General features: G+C 41.2%; 1 protein-coding gene across 3 annotated transcripts; it reads right to left on the reverse strand.

Annotated features, from left to right (window-relative positions):
- Positions 1-3,377: 3,377 nt before the first annotated feature.
- snx4 (sorting nexin 4) lies at positions 3,378-18,405 on the reverse strand. 3 transcript variants are annotated; one of them, XM_021597526.3, is made up of 14 exons: positions 17,805-18,405; positions 17,197-17,327; positions 14,722-14,860; positions 14,356-14,505; positions 13,818-13,865; positions 13,409-13,464; positions 12,949-13,021; positions 12,249-12,310; positions 12,056-12,121; positions 6,434-6,523; positions 5,946-6,045; positions 5,382-5,527; positions 5,062-5,176; positions 3,378-4,881 (listed from the first exon to the last, which is right to left on the reverse strand). In XM_021597526.3, exons 1-14 carry the CDS (start codon positions 17,892-17,894, stop codon positions 4,834-4,836), a joined length of 1,314 nt encoding a protein of 437 aa, XP_021453201.2. In that variant the 5' UTR covers positions 17,895-18,405; the 3' UTR covers positions 3,378-4,833. The 3 variants fall into 3 exon arrangements, with proteins under 3 accessions (XP_021453201.2, XP_090086201.1, XP_090086202.1); XM_090230075.1 differs by having other exon boundaries at positions 5,043-5,176; XM_090230076.1 differs by lacking the exons at positions 3,378-4,881; positions 5,062-5,176; positions 5,382-5,527; positions 5,946-6,045 and adding an exon at positions 6,645-6,695.
- Positions 18,406-18,517: the final 112 nt, after the last annotated feature.

An 18,517-nucleotide genomic window follows, 5' to 3' on the forward strand; every position in this document is an offset into this window, starting at 1 on the left:
GGATCATTATAACGGACAATTTCAAAGAAATGGCAATAGAAAGAAACAAACGAAAATTCACATGGTTTGCTGTAATTTCAGCTGCTTGATGTGATTGTGTGTTAACTGTAGTGTGCTAGCTAGCAATGTAGAAGGCTCGTAGCTTCTATAGCCACAGTCATAAACTCTGCCCATTTCTACAATTTATCTTCTTAAAATTTGATTTTAAACCTAACCTTAACCACACTGCTAACCTTATGCCTAACCCTAAATTAAGATCAAAAAGCTAATTGTGCAGCCAATTCTGACTTTGTGGCTTTAGAAGCTAGTGGAAACGATGGAGTACTAGCTCATGCATAGCTACAAAGCAACCAGCGGCCACATTCAGGGCAGGTGGGGCAGACATAAAAATTATATTTTCTGTCTTGCAAGTTATTTTAGCATTAATGCGTGTCACATATCCGTTTGTAAAATGTTTTTATTGAGTTAATAAAACCGCATACAAACATGGTCAGTTCCAAATTGCAGGTGTTTCAGCCTAGCACAGTGCTGTCAATGGTGGTGGGGCAGCCAGCGGAAAATACAGAGTGTAGGGGTTGGTAAACTTCTCTAGTTGCGCTGTGATTGGCTCAGTGTTCTCTCACTCATGGGGACACTATTTCACCCAAAAAACTACAGGGATAGCTCTAAAATTCTGCAATAGATGTCCATTAGAAGTGCCCATCCAAGAAGGCTCAAGGTCATTGGCCACAGATAAAATCACGTTATATTATATTTTCAAAGTATGATGTTGACATCAGTCCAATCAAAGCTACGGTAGGTAGCTTTATTTGGAATGATGTCAACATCATACTTTGAAAATCTTAGCTAGCAAGATAGACAAGCAGTCATCATGAATCACATTGACAATCTACTAACAAAAGCTTTTCAATCTTTGTCATATAAAGAGAAATTATATATAAAACGTATCGGTGCTCATTGGTCGTTGGACATGAACATTACATAACAAGTTGATAATTGCAAATTCAACAATGAGTGGTTTGGAAGGAATTAGTGGCTAACTGCAAGCATTGCAAAGCAATCACTATTTTGCTTCCCCTGCCTGCTATTCGGTGGAGAGGATGTGTGGTCCAAGACTGGGTTTAAGGGTCTCTTTTCCAAGCTTAAAAGGATAAACATCCACACACAACAACATGGCCTGAAAAGGTTGAATACATTGGCCATGCTGTCAATCTAGCATGACTTCTGCCGCATTCAAAACAGCTGAAACTCGGAACTGGGAAATGTCATACTTCAGTGAGTTCAAGACTACTGGGAACTCCTCCGACGGGGGAAAAAAGTTTTGTACAGTTATCCAACTCGGAATTCCAAGTTGGGAACTCGGGCCTCTTTCTAGAGCTCTGACCTGAAGATAACTGATGTCATGATTCAATCTCTTTTTTTCAGAGTTCCTAGTTGTCTTGAAAGCACCTTAGATCCAGAGAATGCCAGACTGATGACAAAGTTCTTGACAAAATTTGCCCACAAGAAGGATCACTGCACCACCTTCCTGTTCAAGTGAGCAAAGCACAACGGTGAGTCCAAAAATGTATTATTTGCTACTGCATAAATTATGTAATATGCCAGGGAGATGTGTATACTGTAGCTAAGTAATATATGTTGTGTAGTAAGCTTTTAGTAGCCCATGTGCCTCACCCTAATAACTTGGTCCCTTTCCCCCTCATAATTTAGCATACTCTTCTGACTTGGAGGTCCACATGTAGCCCATAGCCTGTTTTAGCGAAATGTCATCATTGAATATTGTAAGAGCTTTCATTGTCTGTTTATATGCCCCTTTTATTTATCTTACGGTTCTGACTTGGTGTACAGGGAGAATACTGTGTTCTGAATTCTGTCACTGCACATTTCAAAAGAGCTGAACAAATAGTTATATGGACTACGCCCGTCTAAGCTTGCTCATTAATTAATGTCTTAATCAAAATGACGTATTTCCTCTTATCTGCTCATCGTTCCCTTATGCCATAGTTTGTACATCTCAATTGTCAGTAGAAACCACATTTGTTTAAGCAAGTCAGCCATATCAGCTATGTTTTTTTTTTAAGTCAGTCAATGAGGTTAAATTAACTGTTTTGCTGCCAGACAAGGCTCTAGTCAGGTAAGGATTCACTCTATGGTGCTGAAAAGAAAACTCTTTATGTAGGGAGAACATTATGTAGGCCCTAACCATTTGTGGTCACCGTTTTGGTGCAATTAATGTATTGTTTAGTGTTGTGTTGTGGCTTTACTGGCATGCATCAAACTTTCTTTTTTTTTTACAGTTTGCCCCACCAAGATTTACATGCTAAAATCGCCACTGATAGCAACCATTGAAAATAGAAAACTCGGTCCTCGGGACACCAAAGGGTGCATATTTTGTTTTTTTGCACTAGCACTACACAGCTGGTTTAAATAATCAACTAATCATCAAGCTTTGAATCAGCTGTGTATTGTTAGGGCAAATAACAAAATGTGCGCCACTTGGTCCCAAGGACTGAGCTTGGATAACACTGGGGTAGGACCATTACAAAAAAAGATTGCAGTATAAGTGCAGTTTAATTTCAGTATGTACTGCATCCAAAATGCGTTTTTTTACTGTAGTAATTTTGCAGTGTAACTGCAATTAGAGTGAAGTATAACTGCAGTTATTCTGCAATTACAGCGTCCAAAATACCAGTCGACTGCAGTTACTGCACTTTTAATGCAGTTTCAAAACTGCAATCTTGTAAGGGGATGTTTGGCTAGCAACTATAGAACCTCCGTCCTAATGACTGGCTTTTGCCCAGACTATATGGTCTGGTGGAAGGATGAAATAAAAATAATTTACAAATTAAAACAATGATATTAATATTTTTTAATATGTTGGCAACCATTTTATAAAAGCAAATTGTAGATAACACCCTCCAAAAGGCTTTTTATTGGCCCTTGGCTTTGCCTCGAACAGCCCTTTGGGAGTTAATTCCCAGGTTCTCATTCCTTATTGCTTAATTAATGCTGTGTGTGAGAGAGGTGGGTGGCAAAGTCAGAGGAAAAACCTGAGGTCAGTTAGGCTGCGTAAACACAAGCAGCCCAATTATGATTGGTCTTTTGACCAATAACACCAGAACTTTTCACATCAGAGCTTTTTCAGAGTTGATCTCATTGGTCAAAAGACCAACTAGTGAAAGAAATATCAGAATTGGGCTGCCTGTGTAAATGCAGACTAATTCATCGTTGGACTGCACTTTAAAAGCACTCCTCACAGCAGGAAATACAGCATCAACAAATGCGCATAGTGTTCTGCTATAAGCGCAGCGGTAGTTTACGGTAGTTTATTTGAATTTATATAAACATTTAAACAAACAAACATACCACACACATGATTTTAAGAGACCTTAAACTAGAATTCTTCCTATTTATTAGTGTATTTTTGGCACAATGATTACAACCTTACAACCGCATAAACAGTGCAATTTCCTGCCAGAGCGCTCTGATCTCATCCCAAATTCACGATTAACATTGCACCTCCTCCCCTAGCCCTTAGAGTGAACAGAGATGCAAGAGGCCAGGGGTTGTGTCCCAAATTGCACCCTTTCCTATTAGACCAAGGCCCTTAGTGCTCTGGTCAAAAGTAATGCACTATATAGAGCATAGGTAGTCATTTGGGCTGCATCCCCAGTACACGCACAACACTACCATAAGTAAATGATCACATCCTGTCTTTCCTGTGTGACCTTCCTGTTCCTTTGGCTAGATTTATCAAAACACTGACCCACCCACTCTTCAGAAATGACAAGCCTGCCATTCATCATAGTGGTTACTTAAGGCCAAGTGCCTGAGTATGTTTTGAATGGCAAAGTACAGTAAGCCATTTAAATAGGATGGTTACATTCTTAATGTTGTACAAAAACATCTGAAAAGGTTGAACACCTTATTTTAGTATACTGGGACAATGCACTGAGAGGGTAGAAAAGACAAAGGTCAATATACCAACCACAAGTATAAAATTGACGAAAACAAGTGAATTATGCATGTAAAATAAACGGCAAGCACATTCTTATAGGACTAGTCTAATTGCCTCCTGCCTCCATTGTAAATAATAATTTGTTAATTGACATGCATGGTTAAAGGTTCAATAACAAAAAAAATCTAAATAACAGTTGTAATCTTATGTAGAGTTGCAAAATTCTTGGAACTGTCAATAAATTCTCTGGTTTTCCATTAATCCTGGTTTGAGAATTCCGGATTTCCTGCTTGTTCCCCTCCTGATTCTTGGAATCCTCCAGCCCGGATTTTTGGGAAAACCAGGGAATTCATAGAAAATATGCAAGACTAATCTTATGACGTGATTTTGAACATTGTGTAAAAGGCAGAATAGGAAAATTGGATTCAGTCCACATTTCTTGGCATCTCTATAAACAAATTAATATAAGTGCTTGGTGAATAACCTTAAATCAGCATTTAGGCGAAAATACATTTGTATGAAAAAACACATTTGTCAGACAGTCACTGAGAAATAACTGCAATTGCAAGTCGATCAAATCAAGGCAGCTAGCAATCGGACATGATAAAGATATAGAAAAATAATTATTATTTATTTGTTCTTGAGCGTACAGGATCAATGTTGCCATAAGGATCATAGGGACTGTGTCCAGGAATCTGTCCCAAAAAGCACCCTGTTCCCTATATAGTGAACAGACCCCACAGGGCTCTGGTCAAAAGTAGCACACTATTTAGGGAATAGAGTGCAATTTGGGATGCATCCCCAGGAGGAGTCCCCTGAAAATAAGCATGTTCTGTTTTGCTGTTTGTTTGGAGGGCCTGTTTCGGCCCTGAAGATCACATCTTGTTGAAACACTCCTTTGCGTTGGTCCACACTTGTATTCCCTGAGAGAGAGAGAGAGAGAGAGAGAGAGAGGGGGAAGACAGAGGGGGAAGACAGAGGGGGGAGAGAGAGAGAGAGAGAGAGAGAGAGAGAGAGAGAGAGAGAGAGAATGTTTCACTTTTGTTTATTATCCATTTCACTTGCTTTGGCAATGTAAACATACGTTTCCGGGGACGTGTCACCTTTTTACACCTGCTGATCTGCATGATTGCATAGCTAATCAGGGCCTCCTTCAGGTCCCGGTCCTTTTGGTCTTTAAAGTGCTCAATGTCTATCCAGGCAGTCTTCACAAACTCACTGCGGAGAGAGAAAGACTGGCTTTATAACCTTCTCAGATCCTTAAAATTAAAAACAAAAATGGTCAGCTGGTCAACCTCCAAAGCAGCTGATTAAAGCAGCAAATAAAGTGATTCAATTATAACATGGTGGACAATCAAAGGAGGCATAGAGAGAGCGAGAGAGACAGAGGGTTAGAGACAGAAAAATTATGTTGGTTTCTCACTCGCTCTCGGTGTTCTTCTCTTTCACAGCCTCCTCTCCCTCCTCTATCTGCTGTTCTAACACTTGTAACTTAGCCTCCCTCTGCTCTGCAGTCTCCTGGCCAAACAGCTTACTGGTCATCCCCTTCAGTGAGAACGTCCGCACAGTCTGAACACAGGGAAGGAAAGCTCAACATTCCATCTGGTCATTCTTTAAGGTTTGGATAAGCTTCACAGCAACTTTTGACTAAATCGATTTTATTTATGTGCTTGCTATCTATTGCCTCATTATTTGCTGAGGAGCTCCATGTGTCTCTTTAGAAACTGAGGCTATGTCCAAAATGGCACCCTATGCCCCTAAATCAAATCAAACTTTATTTGCCACATGCGCCGAATACAACAAGTGTAGACTTTACTGTGAAATACTTACTTACAAGCCCTTAATCAACAGTGCAGTTCAGGGCCATACAGGCCCTCATTGAAAGTAGTGCACTATATAGGGAGCCATTTGGCATGGGGAGCCATTTGGCATGCAACCTGGTTCTTCCTAGCTGTGGAGATGGCTTCAACCTTGTGTGATGACTCACCCCTGTGACCAGCTCCTCCTTCTGCTGTTTCTTAGAGGCTAAGTCCTGTGCAGCCATCTCCAGCTCAAACTGTGTCAACTCATGCTTCCTGCACACTGCCCTGCAGAAACAGAGGCCTTTGCTGATCATCATGGTTGCTACTGGATGTACTGATGCCTAGCTGCTCATCATGGTTGCTACTGTACTATGTAGATGTATGATCATTCTGCACCATACAGTGTCATGAGGGCTGTTCAATAGATTCAATGAGGGGGCTCAGTGAGTTGGAATTCAGTATGCCATTGGCAAAGGTCAACAGTGGTCCACACAGGTCTTTGGCAAGTTGACGTGAGGATGTGAAGCTACCTCCATAACAAGCACAACCCAGAACACAATGACTAGTGATTTGGCATAATGATCTTTCTGTATCTTGGTTGACAATAGGGTTTATAAGGTGATATTTACTTGGCCTACAGCAGCAGTCCTGGTGTTCAGTAGGTGTACTGTACCTTAGTGCCTCAGTATAGAATAGGTACTCCTTCAGCTGATCAGCATAGTGCTCCTCTTCCTCCAGAATATCATCTACAGAAGCAGCATACCTGTAGACAAGAGGGGAGTCCATATGGATACATTTTCTTTACTTGATCACACCATTAAACAGAAGGATGGGGAAACTACATCAGCTCACTAAAGTAAGACTGAAGCACAGAAGCATCATACCTGCAGGCAAGAGATGGGAGTATGAATACATTTCCTTTAATCCATCACACCCTGTACAGATGGACAAGGAATCATGAATACCATGCAGCAAGGACACCCAAAATACATCCATTCCAGTCAGTAGCTAGGTTTCCATCCAATTGGCAACCAATTTTCATGCGAAAAGTAAAAAAATTATCAGCATACGTTTCCATCAAATTGACTTGTTGTGGATAAAAGGCTGTGTGTGATGATGTAGTGCACATAAAAACTTTTGCAGTTAAATTCTGTACCGAATAAAAATACAAGTTAAATGGGTTTCTATCGCATTTTCAATACTGATGGTTTTCTCACAACAAATGATGCATTATAAAGTGCATTCGGAAAGTATTCAGACCCCTTGACTTTTCCCATATTTTGTTACAGCCTTATTCTAAAATGGATCAAAAAAATGTTTTATCAATCTACACACAATTCCCCATAATGCCAAGTTAATAACCAATAATGCCAAGCTCTGACAGGTTGGATTGTTGCTGCACAGCTATTTTCAGGTCTCTCCAGAGAAGTTCGATTGGGGTTCTGGCTGGGCCACTCAAGGACATTCAGAGACTTGTCCCGAAGCCACTCCTGCGTTGTCTTGACTGTGTGCTTAATGTCAATGTCCTGTTGGAAGGTGAACCTTCACCGCAGTCTGTGGTCCTGAGCGCTCTGGAGCAGGTTTTCATCAAGGATCTCTCTGTACTTTGCCTCGATCCTCTCCCAGTCCCTGCCGCTGAAAAACATCCCCACAGCATGATGCTGCCACCACCATGCTTCACTATGGGGATGATGGCAGGTTTCCTCCAGATGTGACGCTTGGAATTCAATCCAAAGAGTTCAATCTTGGTTTCATCAGACCAGAATCTTTTTTCTCATGGTCTGAGTCCTTTAGGTGCCTTTTGGCAAACTCCAAGCGGGCTGTCATGTGCCGTTTACTGAGGAGTGCCTTCCGTCTGGCCACTCTACCACAAAGGCCTGATTGGTGGAGTGCTGCAATGATGGAAGGTTCTCCCATCGCCACAGAAGAACTCTAGTGCTCTGTCAGAGTGACCATCGGGTTCTTGGTAAACTCCCTGACCAAGGCCCTTCTCCCCCGATTGCTCAGTTTGGCCAGGTGGCCAGTTCTAGGAAGAGTCTTGGTGGTTACAAACGTCCTCCATTTAAGAATGGTGGAGGCCACTGTGTTCTTGGGGACCTTCAATGCTGCAGAAATGTTTTGGTACCCTTCACCAGATCTGTGCCTTGACACAATCCTGTCTCTGAGCTCTACGGACAATTCCTTCGAACTCATGGCTTGGTTTTTGCTCTGACATGCACTGTCAACTGTGGGACCTTATATACACAGGTGTGTGCCTTTCCAAATCATGTCCAATCAATGTAATTTACCACAGGTGGACTCCAATGAAGTTGTAGAAACATCTCAAGGATGATCAATGGAAACAGGATGCACCTGAACTCAATTTCAAGTTTCGTAGCAAAGGGTCTGAATACTTAAATAAGGTATTTCTGTTTTTTTATACATTTACAAAAATTTCTAAAAACCTGTTTTCACTTTGTCATTATGGGGTATTGTGTGTACTTTGAGGAATGTATTTTTATGTATTTTAGAATAAGGCTGTAATGTAACAAAATGTGGAAAAAGCCAAGGGGTCTGAATACTTTCCGAAGGCACTGTATAGCAAATATGCCCACTCTGGTCTTGGCACGTGCACTCTTGCCAACAGCTCCTAGATACAGTGTGAGTAGGCTACCTAAATGATAACATTATTATAGATGAGTGAGATCATTTTTGTTTGTCAAATGGCAGCTAAGCATCGGTCATCATGTCACCAGAATAAGACCATCGATAGTTATTGGAAAGGAGCATCAAGCTCATCACCGTGCACTTTCACCACTCTGAAGTTCATCATAAGTTATTTAATCTGTAGCCTAATAAACTGCATGCTTTTCCAATTCATAGTGGGAGAACAACAACAAATCGCGTGACTCCAAATTTACTTTGATATGATGGTTATTATATCAATATTTTCGTCAATTTCCTGCACTTTTGTTTTTATTTCCACACTGTGCCATGCAGGGCTGCATGACATGGGCAAAACATCTACGCCTAACTACTTGGTTAACTGTTGGAATCATGGAAATAGAATGATTATTGAATAGAATGATTAAATATAGTGGGCAGCACCTTGAAAACATTGTTGTTTGACGTGACAAAAAAATGAATAAGCCAGGGATAAATTATTGACAGGGGAACCAAAGTGTTGATCAGTGTTTTCAGATGACCCTAATTAGATGTTACATGACATGTTTTCCTACCTTATGTAGCTAGCTAACATATTCATGCTTTGCCTCTAGATGGATTAACGAACCGTCACAAACTATGCACACGATTCAATGAGGCAGAAGTCTGTGTGTTGTGATTCTGGGTGGACAGATGGCTAGCAACAATCACAAGAAACTGCCATGGGGGAATCGTAAGTGGCTTGTTTCATCTTATTATTGATACCATGGCTTGTTTTGAGGTGTTTTGACTGTCATGTCTATGCTAATATGGCAAAAAACAATTCACTAGGTATCTACCAACCAACAACTGTAATAATGTATTTGACAGACATGTATTTTCCTGGTGCAAAGGTATCTATGTTTTCAATAAACATTAGACACGAAATATAGTTTACATGTTGTCAACAATCTAAGCCAACCCCGTTTATTTTGCCCCTTGCTGAACAACCAACCTGTCTATTCCTCTCTGATTTAGAAGATACCGTTGCACAAACATGCTTTTCTAGGCCTACACCAGCACTGGCACCAGACTGTATTAGATAACTATGTTTGCTCTGACTCTTAGTACATTTATCAAGCTAGCTAGCCAGATTTCCAGAAGATACCGACCCTACTGTTACGCTTGTTTCCACTGAGCTGCACTGGGGTCGGAACAAAATCATGGTTACAGTATGACACCATGGAATCGGCGCGAGATATGGGTCGGTAAACATACCTCAATGCAGGGATGGGATATGCCACTCTACTCCAAATTTGACCTTACTACACAAGAAGATTCAAATACTGCTAGTTCTACCAGAAAAAACTGCCCTTTTCTTCCTCATGCTAGATAGCAGTAGCCATACAGCCATTATGGAATGGGACGTCACGTTGAACAACAAAGGAGCAGATTGGCTGACACTGTCATTCCAAAATGGCTGCGGTGGCTACTGCTAGCTAGCATGATGACGAATAGGGCCGTTTTCTGGGAAATCTAGCAGTACTTCAATCTTCTCAATATATCAGTGTGGTTAAAAGTTACATTTGGAGTAGAGTGGCATATCCCACCGCTGCATTGAGGTACGTTTTCCAGCCCATATCTCACCGTAATGGTAGGGTTGGTATCGTCTAGAAAGCTAGCCATATAACTAGCGATTAACTTGCTAAGAAAAGACAAACTTGCAGACAATAGTTTGCAGACAGTAAGATACAAACTAATAGTGTAATTATAAAACGCTTGTGGAAAGCAGCATGTCACCAACATAATGTTGCATCCATCTGACCATGTATAGACTGCAAAGTGAACAGCAAGAAAGTACTTGTGACTCCGTAGTCGAGCATCTGCTCTCTCCTTGAGTGACGGGGGCAGGGCTTGGTGTGGGAAGGGGCATGCAGCCGTTCTTATTCAGTGCATGCAATAGGAGGTGAGGGAGAAAGACGACTCAAGTAGAAAATAGAGTAAACTCTAAAAACGGACATTACACATGCCAAAATTGTGTATCACATTTAACAAATCAAACATTGAAATATCTTTACAGAAGGTAAAGTAAAAACCCAATCTGGTCTGTGCATCAATACCGGTGAATATAGTAAATTATAATATAATATATAATCTGGGTGGTTAAAACCCTGAATGCTGATTGGCTGACAGACATGATATATCAGACCATATACCACAGGTATGACACAACATTTATTTTTACTGCTCTAATTACGTTGGTGACCAGTTTATAATAGTAATAAGGCACCTCCGGGCTTTGTGGTATATGGCCAATATACCACGGCTAAGGGCTGTGTCCAAGCACTACGCTTTGTGTTGTGCATATTGGCCATATACTACAAAGACTCATGCCTTATTGCTTAATTAAATACGGTATACCGCCCAGCCCTACCTGCAGCAAAGAGGAAGAGGAATCTACAAGAATACATCGGCTATATTTCATTACACCCTCTCAGAAGTGAGACTCAAATATCACAGTTTTATAGCTCTGACAGACACCTGACAATGGGTGAGACTGGCTGAGAAATATGATCTGTCTTCACTATGACCATTACCAGAGGCTTAAAAGCTAGGTTGTATATGTCCCAAGTGGCACCCTATTCCTTATTAAGTGCACTACCTTTGACCAGAGCCCTATAGGCCCTGGTCAAAAGTAATGCACTAAATAGAGAATAGGGTGCCATTTGGGAATCAACCGTTGACAGAAATGCTGCCTTTCCTTGGTACGCCTCAGCTGTCCCAGCGCTGTGACCCCTGACCTCTAGAGTTGAGCCTTGCAATCTGGAACCCATCAGTGACAGGGTAAGGGCTAATCATGTTACCACACCAAGGTGTGTGTGTGTGTGTGTTCAAGGACAGGGCCAAGAACACTTGTGATACTTAAAGAGAACTATACACAGTACCCAAGTTGAAATGAAAAGCCTCTGGCTAGGTGCCAGCCAGTTCTCAGCTGCAACCCAGAACCTTCACAACACAAGTCTCCCCATTCCCCATGGTCGACTACCTGCTACACCAGACCTTGTGCTTGAAACCTGAACTGCTTTCAAATCAAACACGCCAAATGTGTTGTATAGCTTAACTAGGGGAAACCATGTACTATGTAGAGCATTGCTGGGGTGAAGGGGGGTTGTGCAACACATCACTATATCAGCTCCTTCAATGAGCCTGTATGAGGTCTCAGAGGCTAACGAGAGAGACTGGCTTGCGTATGAAATGGCGCCCTATTCACCATATAGTGAACTACCTTTGACCAAGGTACATAGAGAGTCGGGTGCCATTTCAGATGCATCTGCTGACAGGGAGAGAAACTGATGTTGGGGCGGCAGGTAGCCTACTGGTTAGAGCGTTGGACCAGTAACCGAAACGTTGCTGGATCAAATCCCCGAGCTGACAAAGTAAAAATCTGTCGTTCTGCCCCTGAACAAGGCAGTTAACCCACTGTTCCTCGGTAGGTTGACATTGTAAATAAGAATTTGATCTTAACTGCCTTTTCCAGTTAAATAAAGGTTACATTTTTTTTTATGTCCAGGGGATAGGAGAGGAGGAAAATACTTGTAATACAATAAAGTTGTTCTGGATTTATATGGGAGATTATTGTGTGGTTACATGTCATTAAAAAACAAACACTTACGCATCCATGTGATGACCAGCACTTTGTAGTCCATCTCCCATCTCTTTCTCTATGGCACTCCACTCACTGTCCAACAAGCACAGAGCAGATATTTCACATGAAACAAATATATATTTGACACAAGTCATTACATTGTTCATAGTGCAGCAGCAATACACTTCACCCTTTCTTCCAAACAGAGCACTTGTCTTACCTGAAGACTCGTCCATAGTTTCCATGCACTTTGTACACCCCATACAGTCGATCTGCTACCCTCTGGAGAAAGATTTTGCACAGTTTATTTGATTCCGCTGCTTCTATTTTTATGTTCTATGTTCTGTGAATTTCTGTACTGTGTAGGGAATAGGGTGTCATATTGGGATGCAACCTAAGTTGTTTGTTACAGCTGTCAGTGTGCTAGTGTTGTCAGTCTAGTAAGTGTGAATATGCTGAGTGTGGCCAGCCTGTGTGTTACAGCCAGCTGTATGTCTAGTCCTAGTCTAGTCATGAAGCTGTGTGTTACAGCTGCAGCAAATCCACTTTTATCAGACAAGACCAGCTGTGTGTTTTATCCTTCTAATGTATGTCAACTTCCAAGCCAGCTCAGGTGTGTATGAAATGGTGCCCTACTCACTGTATGTCTAGTCTAGTCAGTAAAATGCATGTTACAGCTGACAGTATGGGAGTATAGTTAACAAACCTGGGTTCAAATACGATTTGAAATCATTTCAAATACTCTATCTTCGCTTGATTTAGCTTGCCTGGCTCAATGGAACCATATAATAGTTCCAAAACTGTCAGGCTAGGCCAAACACTCAAAGTATTTGAAAGATTTCAAATAGTATTTGACTCAGGTCTGGTAGTCAGTCTAGTCAGTAAGATGTGTGAATATGCTGACAGCTCCCTGTACTCACTGCCCGTACTCTCAGCAGCTGGGAGACTACAGTCTGTAGCTCGTCGCTGTAGTGTTTCAGCTCTGTAAACCGTCTGCAGACGCCAGGGCCAGAGAAGAGCAAGAATTCACCCAATCACTACTTAAATCAACACTTTCTTTCCAGCAAGACAGATAAACAAGACAAGAGTCAATGTTCGAACTTACATTGACCTGATCCAACTCTACTTCCCACACAGTCCCAGAACCAAGTATGGAAGTACATCAAATACAGAGCAAAGGGATGAATAGTAGAGACAGACACATTAAATTAAGTTACAACACATGAAGATGGAAGTGTATGGTTGGCTTCACACAAAAGAAAACAGTGACAAGAAAACAGTGAATCTGCCCCAAAAGTGTACTACTTTTGACCAGAGTCCAGTGCACTATATACAGTAGGGTTAGGGTGCTATTTGGGACAGATATTTTATATGGCCTACTTGTCTGGATTCTTCACCCTGAATGCTGCATTCATAGCTTTCAACCTGGAATCAGCCTGTAAAAAAACAGACCAATAAATTACAAACACATTAATTCCCCCACAGTTTTGTTAGATCAGAGGTTGTTATTGAGGACCTGCATCATTTTAGACAACACTTTACCTTTGAGACCGAAAACATATCAAAATAAATATTACAATTAAGAGTTGTTTAAAATAAATCAGACGTCCTAAATATACATATGCACTATATGCATTTTCTTACACAGATTACAAACTTTACAAACTTCTACTTTATTGCACTGCTGTAGTTTGCAAAGTCACATGAGGATTGAGTAAGGTACATCTTATCTAAGAGAGTTGACATGACAACGCAACCATGATGAGATCATTAAGTGCTGATGGAGAACCTTTGCTTGAAATCCTGTCTCGTACACCATTTCCTTCCATCCTTTTTCCTGTGGGACAGAGAGAGGATGCCGTGTGACTTTGACAAAGACCATCAGAGATAGGAGAGCCTGATGCATGGGGGCACACTGTCACACTATCAACTCAAAAGGGCAAAGGTGATCCTTTCAACTACAGCAACACTCACACAACTCTTGTCAGTGAAGAGTTAAGCTGTAGGCCTACTTCACAAGACATTATTTCCACAACACTTCTCAGTGCTACAAAGAAACTGAGTAAGGAAATGGTCCTTGTCTGTGATATCTCTTTTCTGACAAGGGTATATCCTGTCAAAACCTATGAACAGCACATTTGACTAGCTACTGGTACTGTTGTAGTCTTGAGAGGGAGGAATGTAGGTTTTGCTAACGATTGTTGGATCACTATGGTCCTTGTCACACATAACAAGGGAGTTGGCAAGACAGCACAAACAGATTGGAATCACGCTGGATTCACCCAGTTATGGTGTATAGCAGCTTGGCTACAAAGAAGCTAACTAACCTCAGTGAGGAAGATGTAGAAGATCTTGTCGTTGCAGAGAACTGGGTGGCAGGCTAATCGGAGCAGGAAGTTCTCCAGTCCAACCCTCCTTCTCTCCACAAAGTCTGGGTCCATGTTGTCCGCTGACAGCTTGTGCCACACAATCTCTGCCTGTGAGAAACAGACAAAGAATTACTATTATGTTGGAGATAGAAGGAGATAGAACACCATAGAAGGAGATAGAACACCATTGTCTTTACTAAGTTAAAACTGGATGCAGTACAGAGCATTATGGGTACTGTAGTTAAGTACATCATGCTACAAATATCACCTCCTAAACTATATTGCACTAATTTATTCCAAGGCATCCTCCTTGTTCTCACATACCCTCTTCTCGGGTAACGGGGCAACAACGACAAAGGGATAGGTGACCAACAAGTAGTTTCTGAGTAGCTCAAACTCGCTGTATCTCCTCCATAAGGAGTCTGGGGCTGGGATTATACCTTCTGTCACAGCATCAACCGGCCTGTCAGAAGAAAGGAAAGGACTGAAGTCATACAACTGCACTTAAATAAGAGTACCAAGTAAATATTTGATACATCTTTTAAAGGGACCAAGTACAGTACTATCCACAATTCTATGAACTCCAATGCTAAAACTTACAGTACCAGTCAAAAGTTTGGACACACCTCAAGGGTCTCAAGGGCTTCAAGGGTTTTTCTTTATTTTTGACTATTTTCTACATTGTAGAATAATAGTGAAGACATCAACATTATGAAATACCACATATGGAATCATATAGTAACCAAAGAAAATTAACAAATCCAAATATATTTAATATTTGAGATTCTTCAAAGTGGCCACCCTTTGCCTTGATGATAGCTTTGCACACTCTTGGCATTCTCTCAACCAGCTTCACCTGGAATGCTTTCCAACAGTCTTGAAGGAGTTCCCACAAACGCTGAGAACTTGTTGGCTGCCTTTCCTTCACTCTGCGGTCCAACTCATCCCAAACCATCTCAATTGGGTTGAGATCGGGTGATTGTGGAGGCCAGGTCAACGGATGCAGCACTCCATCACTCTCCTTCTCGGTCAAATAGCCCTTACACGGCCTGGAGGTGTATTGGGTCATTGTCCGGTTGAAAAACAAATGATAGTCCCACTAAGCACAAACCAGGTGGGATGGAGAGTTGTTGTGGTAGCCATGCTGGTCAAGTGTGCCTTGAATTCCAAATAAATCACAGACAGTGTCACCAGCAAAGCACCCCAACACCATCACACCTCCTCTTCCATGCTTCAAGGTGTGAACCACACATGCGTCATCCGTTCACCTACTCTGCATCTCAGAAAGATACGGCGGTTGGTACCATCAGACCAAAGAACAGATTTCCACTGGTCTAATGTCCATTGCTCGTGTTTTTTGGCCCAAGCAAGTCTCTTCTTATTATTGGTGTCCTTTAGTAGTGGTTTCTTTGCAGCAATTTGACAATGAAGGCCTGATTCATGCAGTCTCCTCTAAACAGTTGATGTTGAGATATGTCTGTTACTTGAACTCTGTGAATTTATTTATTTGGTCTTGAATTTCTGAGACTGATAACTAATGAACTTATCCTCTGCAGCAAAGGTAACTCTGGATCTTCCTTTCCTGTGGCGGTCCTCATAAGAGCCAGTTTCGTCATATCGCTTGATGGTTCTTGCGACTGCACTTGAAGAAACATTCAAAGTTCTTGACATTTTCAGATTGACTGACCTTCATGCCTTAAAGTAATGATGGACTGTCATTTGTCTTTGCTTATTTGAGCTGTTCTTGCCATAATATGGACTTGGTCTTTTACCAAATATGGGCTATCTTCTGTATACCACCCCAACCTTGTCACAACACAACTGCTTGGCTTAAATGCATTAAGAAGGAAAGAAATTCCACAAATGAACTTTTAACAAGCCACACCTGTTAATTGAAATCCATTCCAGGTGATTACTACCAGAAAAACCTTGCAATGAGTTGGTGTGTCCAAACCTTTGACTGTATATATAAAGCAAGAGGAGAGCAAGAGACTACTGACAGAGAGAACGGCAGAGAAAGATAGAAGATAGAGAGAGACTTTATAAATATGACGTGGATCCAGCAGCAAATATTCTAGGGAGGAAATGAGAACCCATAATGGTCTGTCTCCACTAATAATCCAAACTGGGACCACAAAGCAGAGAGAGGAGAGGATAACAAGAAAGAAAGAGATGAGCAGAGAAGCAGGAAGAGGAAGGAGAGAAGGCAAAGGAGAGGAGGACTCCATCAGTGGCTCGGGGGCATTCTCCAGTCTAACTGCACTGAGGGCCCGGTTACACCACACTCCCCTCTCAATGGCCAACTGGTGAACAAAGGCCCAGTGTGTGTGTGCACGCGGGCATGTGTGTGCATGAGGAATAGCATGCCCTGCTCCAAGCAGAATAAAAACATATGGTTATTTTTAAAGACTTGGCCAACAAAAAAATACTACTCTCTGTGGCTGAAAGAGAGTAACCGGACATGAAACCAGTTAATAGTATAGCTAGCTAAAAGTAAGTAAGAAAGCTGGTGTGGTGTGCAGTTTGTGACAAACAAAACCTTTAGATCACATGTTCACAATAAAGTGAGTGTACCCAAGTCACTTTCCTAAAACAGTCAGATGTTAGAATCATTATAGTTAAGGTCAGACCCCCTGTAATAACTGGGATGTGTGTAATTATGTGCAGGTGCAAGGAGGTGTAGGTGTGATTGTGGAAGAAGCTGTTCATGGTGGTGTCACAAAATAGTTGCGCTGGAAGATGTAGGCTATAACAATCATCATTCACACAGATGATTCAGAGCTGATGAGACATATTTACCGTGTCTCAATTAGGTAAACAGTGTATATCTCCTGCATGTTGACTGTATTCTTCCCAGTCCTTTTCTCTGCCTCTCCAACGCTGATCTCCATCTTTCTTAGAAGACTAGTCCATTTCTCAATCTCGACCATCTAGAAGAGGATATTTCACAAGTCATAACATGGTAACAATACCAGTATAATTTGATGTTGTTTACATGCAATATGGGGCATCAATATTGGTAGCTAAAGCTGATCCCAGATTAAAATAAGTACTGTATCGTTAGCGAAGTCCTTTAACTTTGTATCAGAACAAAGTTGTGTGCTAGCAAGCTAGCTCCTGGTAAAATGATCAAGCAAACCATGTTAAGAAGAACAATCTAGCTAACTTTCCTCTGCGTTGACATTACAATGATTTAACTTTTAGCTGTCTTATCCTGCACAGCCTGCTAGCTGCTGTTGACTTGGTGACAGTAGGGCTCTCTCGCGAAACTCCGTGGATTGATAAGGCCTGCAGTACTACTGTCTGTAGCTAGAAAACCCAATTCATTCAACAGGCTCAATAAGTATCAAAATCCAAATTCCTCACTTTTTTTTTTGTTTACAATAAGAATAGGTTTGAAGCTATACCGTGTTTTTAATGTTGTTCTCTAGTTCTGCCGATGTGAGGTCTGTGTTCCCGATCACCGCTATTTCCTCGGGTCCCGAGTCTGCCATCATCTCTTCCTGAGTTTTTCCTTGTTAGCAATGTAGCAGACAGGCAGAAACTCGCATGCGCACTTTAACCCTTTTCTTTTCCCAACCTCAACTCACCTGAGTGTCATGCGAAAGATCAGCTGCTGTCTGCCCTGCCCTGTGTACATAGTCAAATATACCGTTTAGTAAAATGGTTAGGTAAGGATACTGCCAGTAATAGCAATAATGCCAATATTCGACAACAACCAAAATATAATCACACAAACATTGTGTAATAACTGTTTATTACATAGTTATAAACTATTTATAAACTCAAACCCCTTTAGTGTAGGTGTTACAAAAATAACAATATGTTGCATTATAACGCACAGTGAAAGTGTAAAATAGGCTGTTATTGCTAGCTCAAAGTGAATGGAATAAAATAACTTTTTCCTGGAAGAAATTTCGGTTGTGGCATGCAATAAGATAATAAATACACAATAAACCACACACAGCACAACTCACACTTACTTGGCAGATATAAATAGGCCTACTAGGCTATAGCCTACAATTGGAGACAATTAGACCCTCCATTTTCACAAATGCTTAGGCCTATTCTGAGCTATAATAATAATAATAATAATTATTATTATTAGTGTTATTAATAT

This window comes from Oncorhynchus mykiss, chromosome 3, assembly GCF_057628025.1.
Source record: "Oncorhynchus mykiss isolate SJ-2025 chromosome 3, ASM5762802v1, whole genome shotgun sequence".
Taxonomy (NCBI): Eukaryota; Metazoa; Chordata; class Actinopteri; order Salmoniformes; family Salmonidae; genus Oncorhynchus; species Oncorhynchus mykiss.

Bases quoted from the DNA above. Each gene is read 5' to 3' on its own strand.
- snx4 (XM_090230075.1), bottom strand. From the start codon at position 17,894: ATGATGGCAGACTCGGGACCCGAGGAAATAGCGGTGATCGGGAACACA. The intron at 13,465-13,817 runs GTTCTCCATCAG...GTTTTTTTACAG, and splicing joins AGACAGGATTTCAAGCAAAG to GCTGATTCCAGGTTGAAAGC. The intron at 6,524-12,055 runs GTAAGTGTTTGT...TCTTGTCTACAG, and splicing joins GCTGGTCATCACATGGATGC to GTATGCTGCTTCTGTAGATG.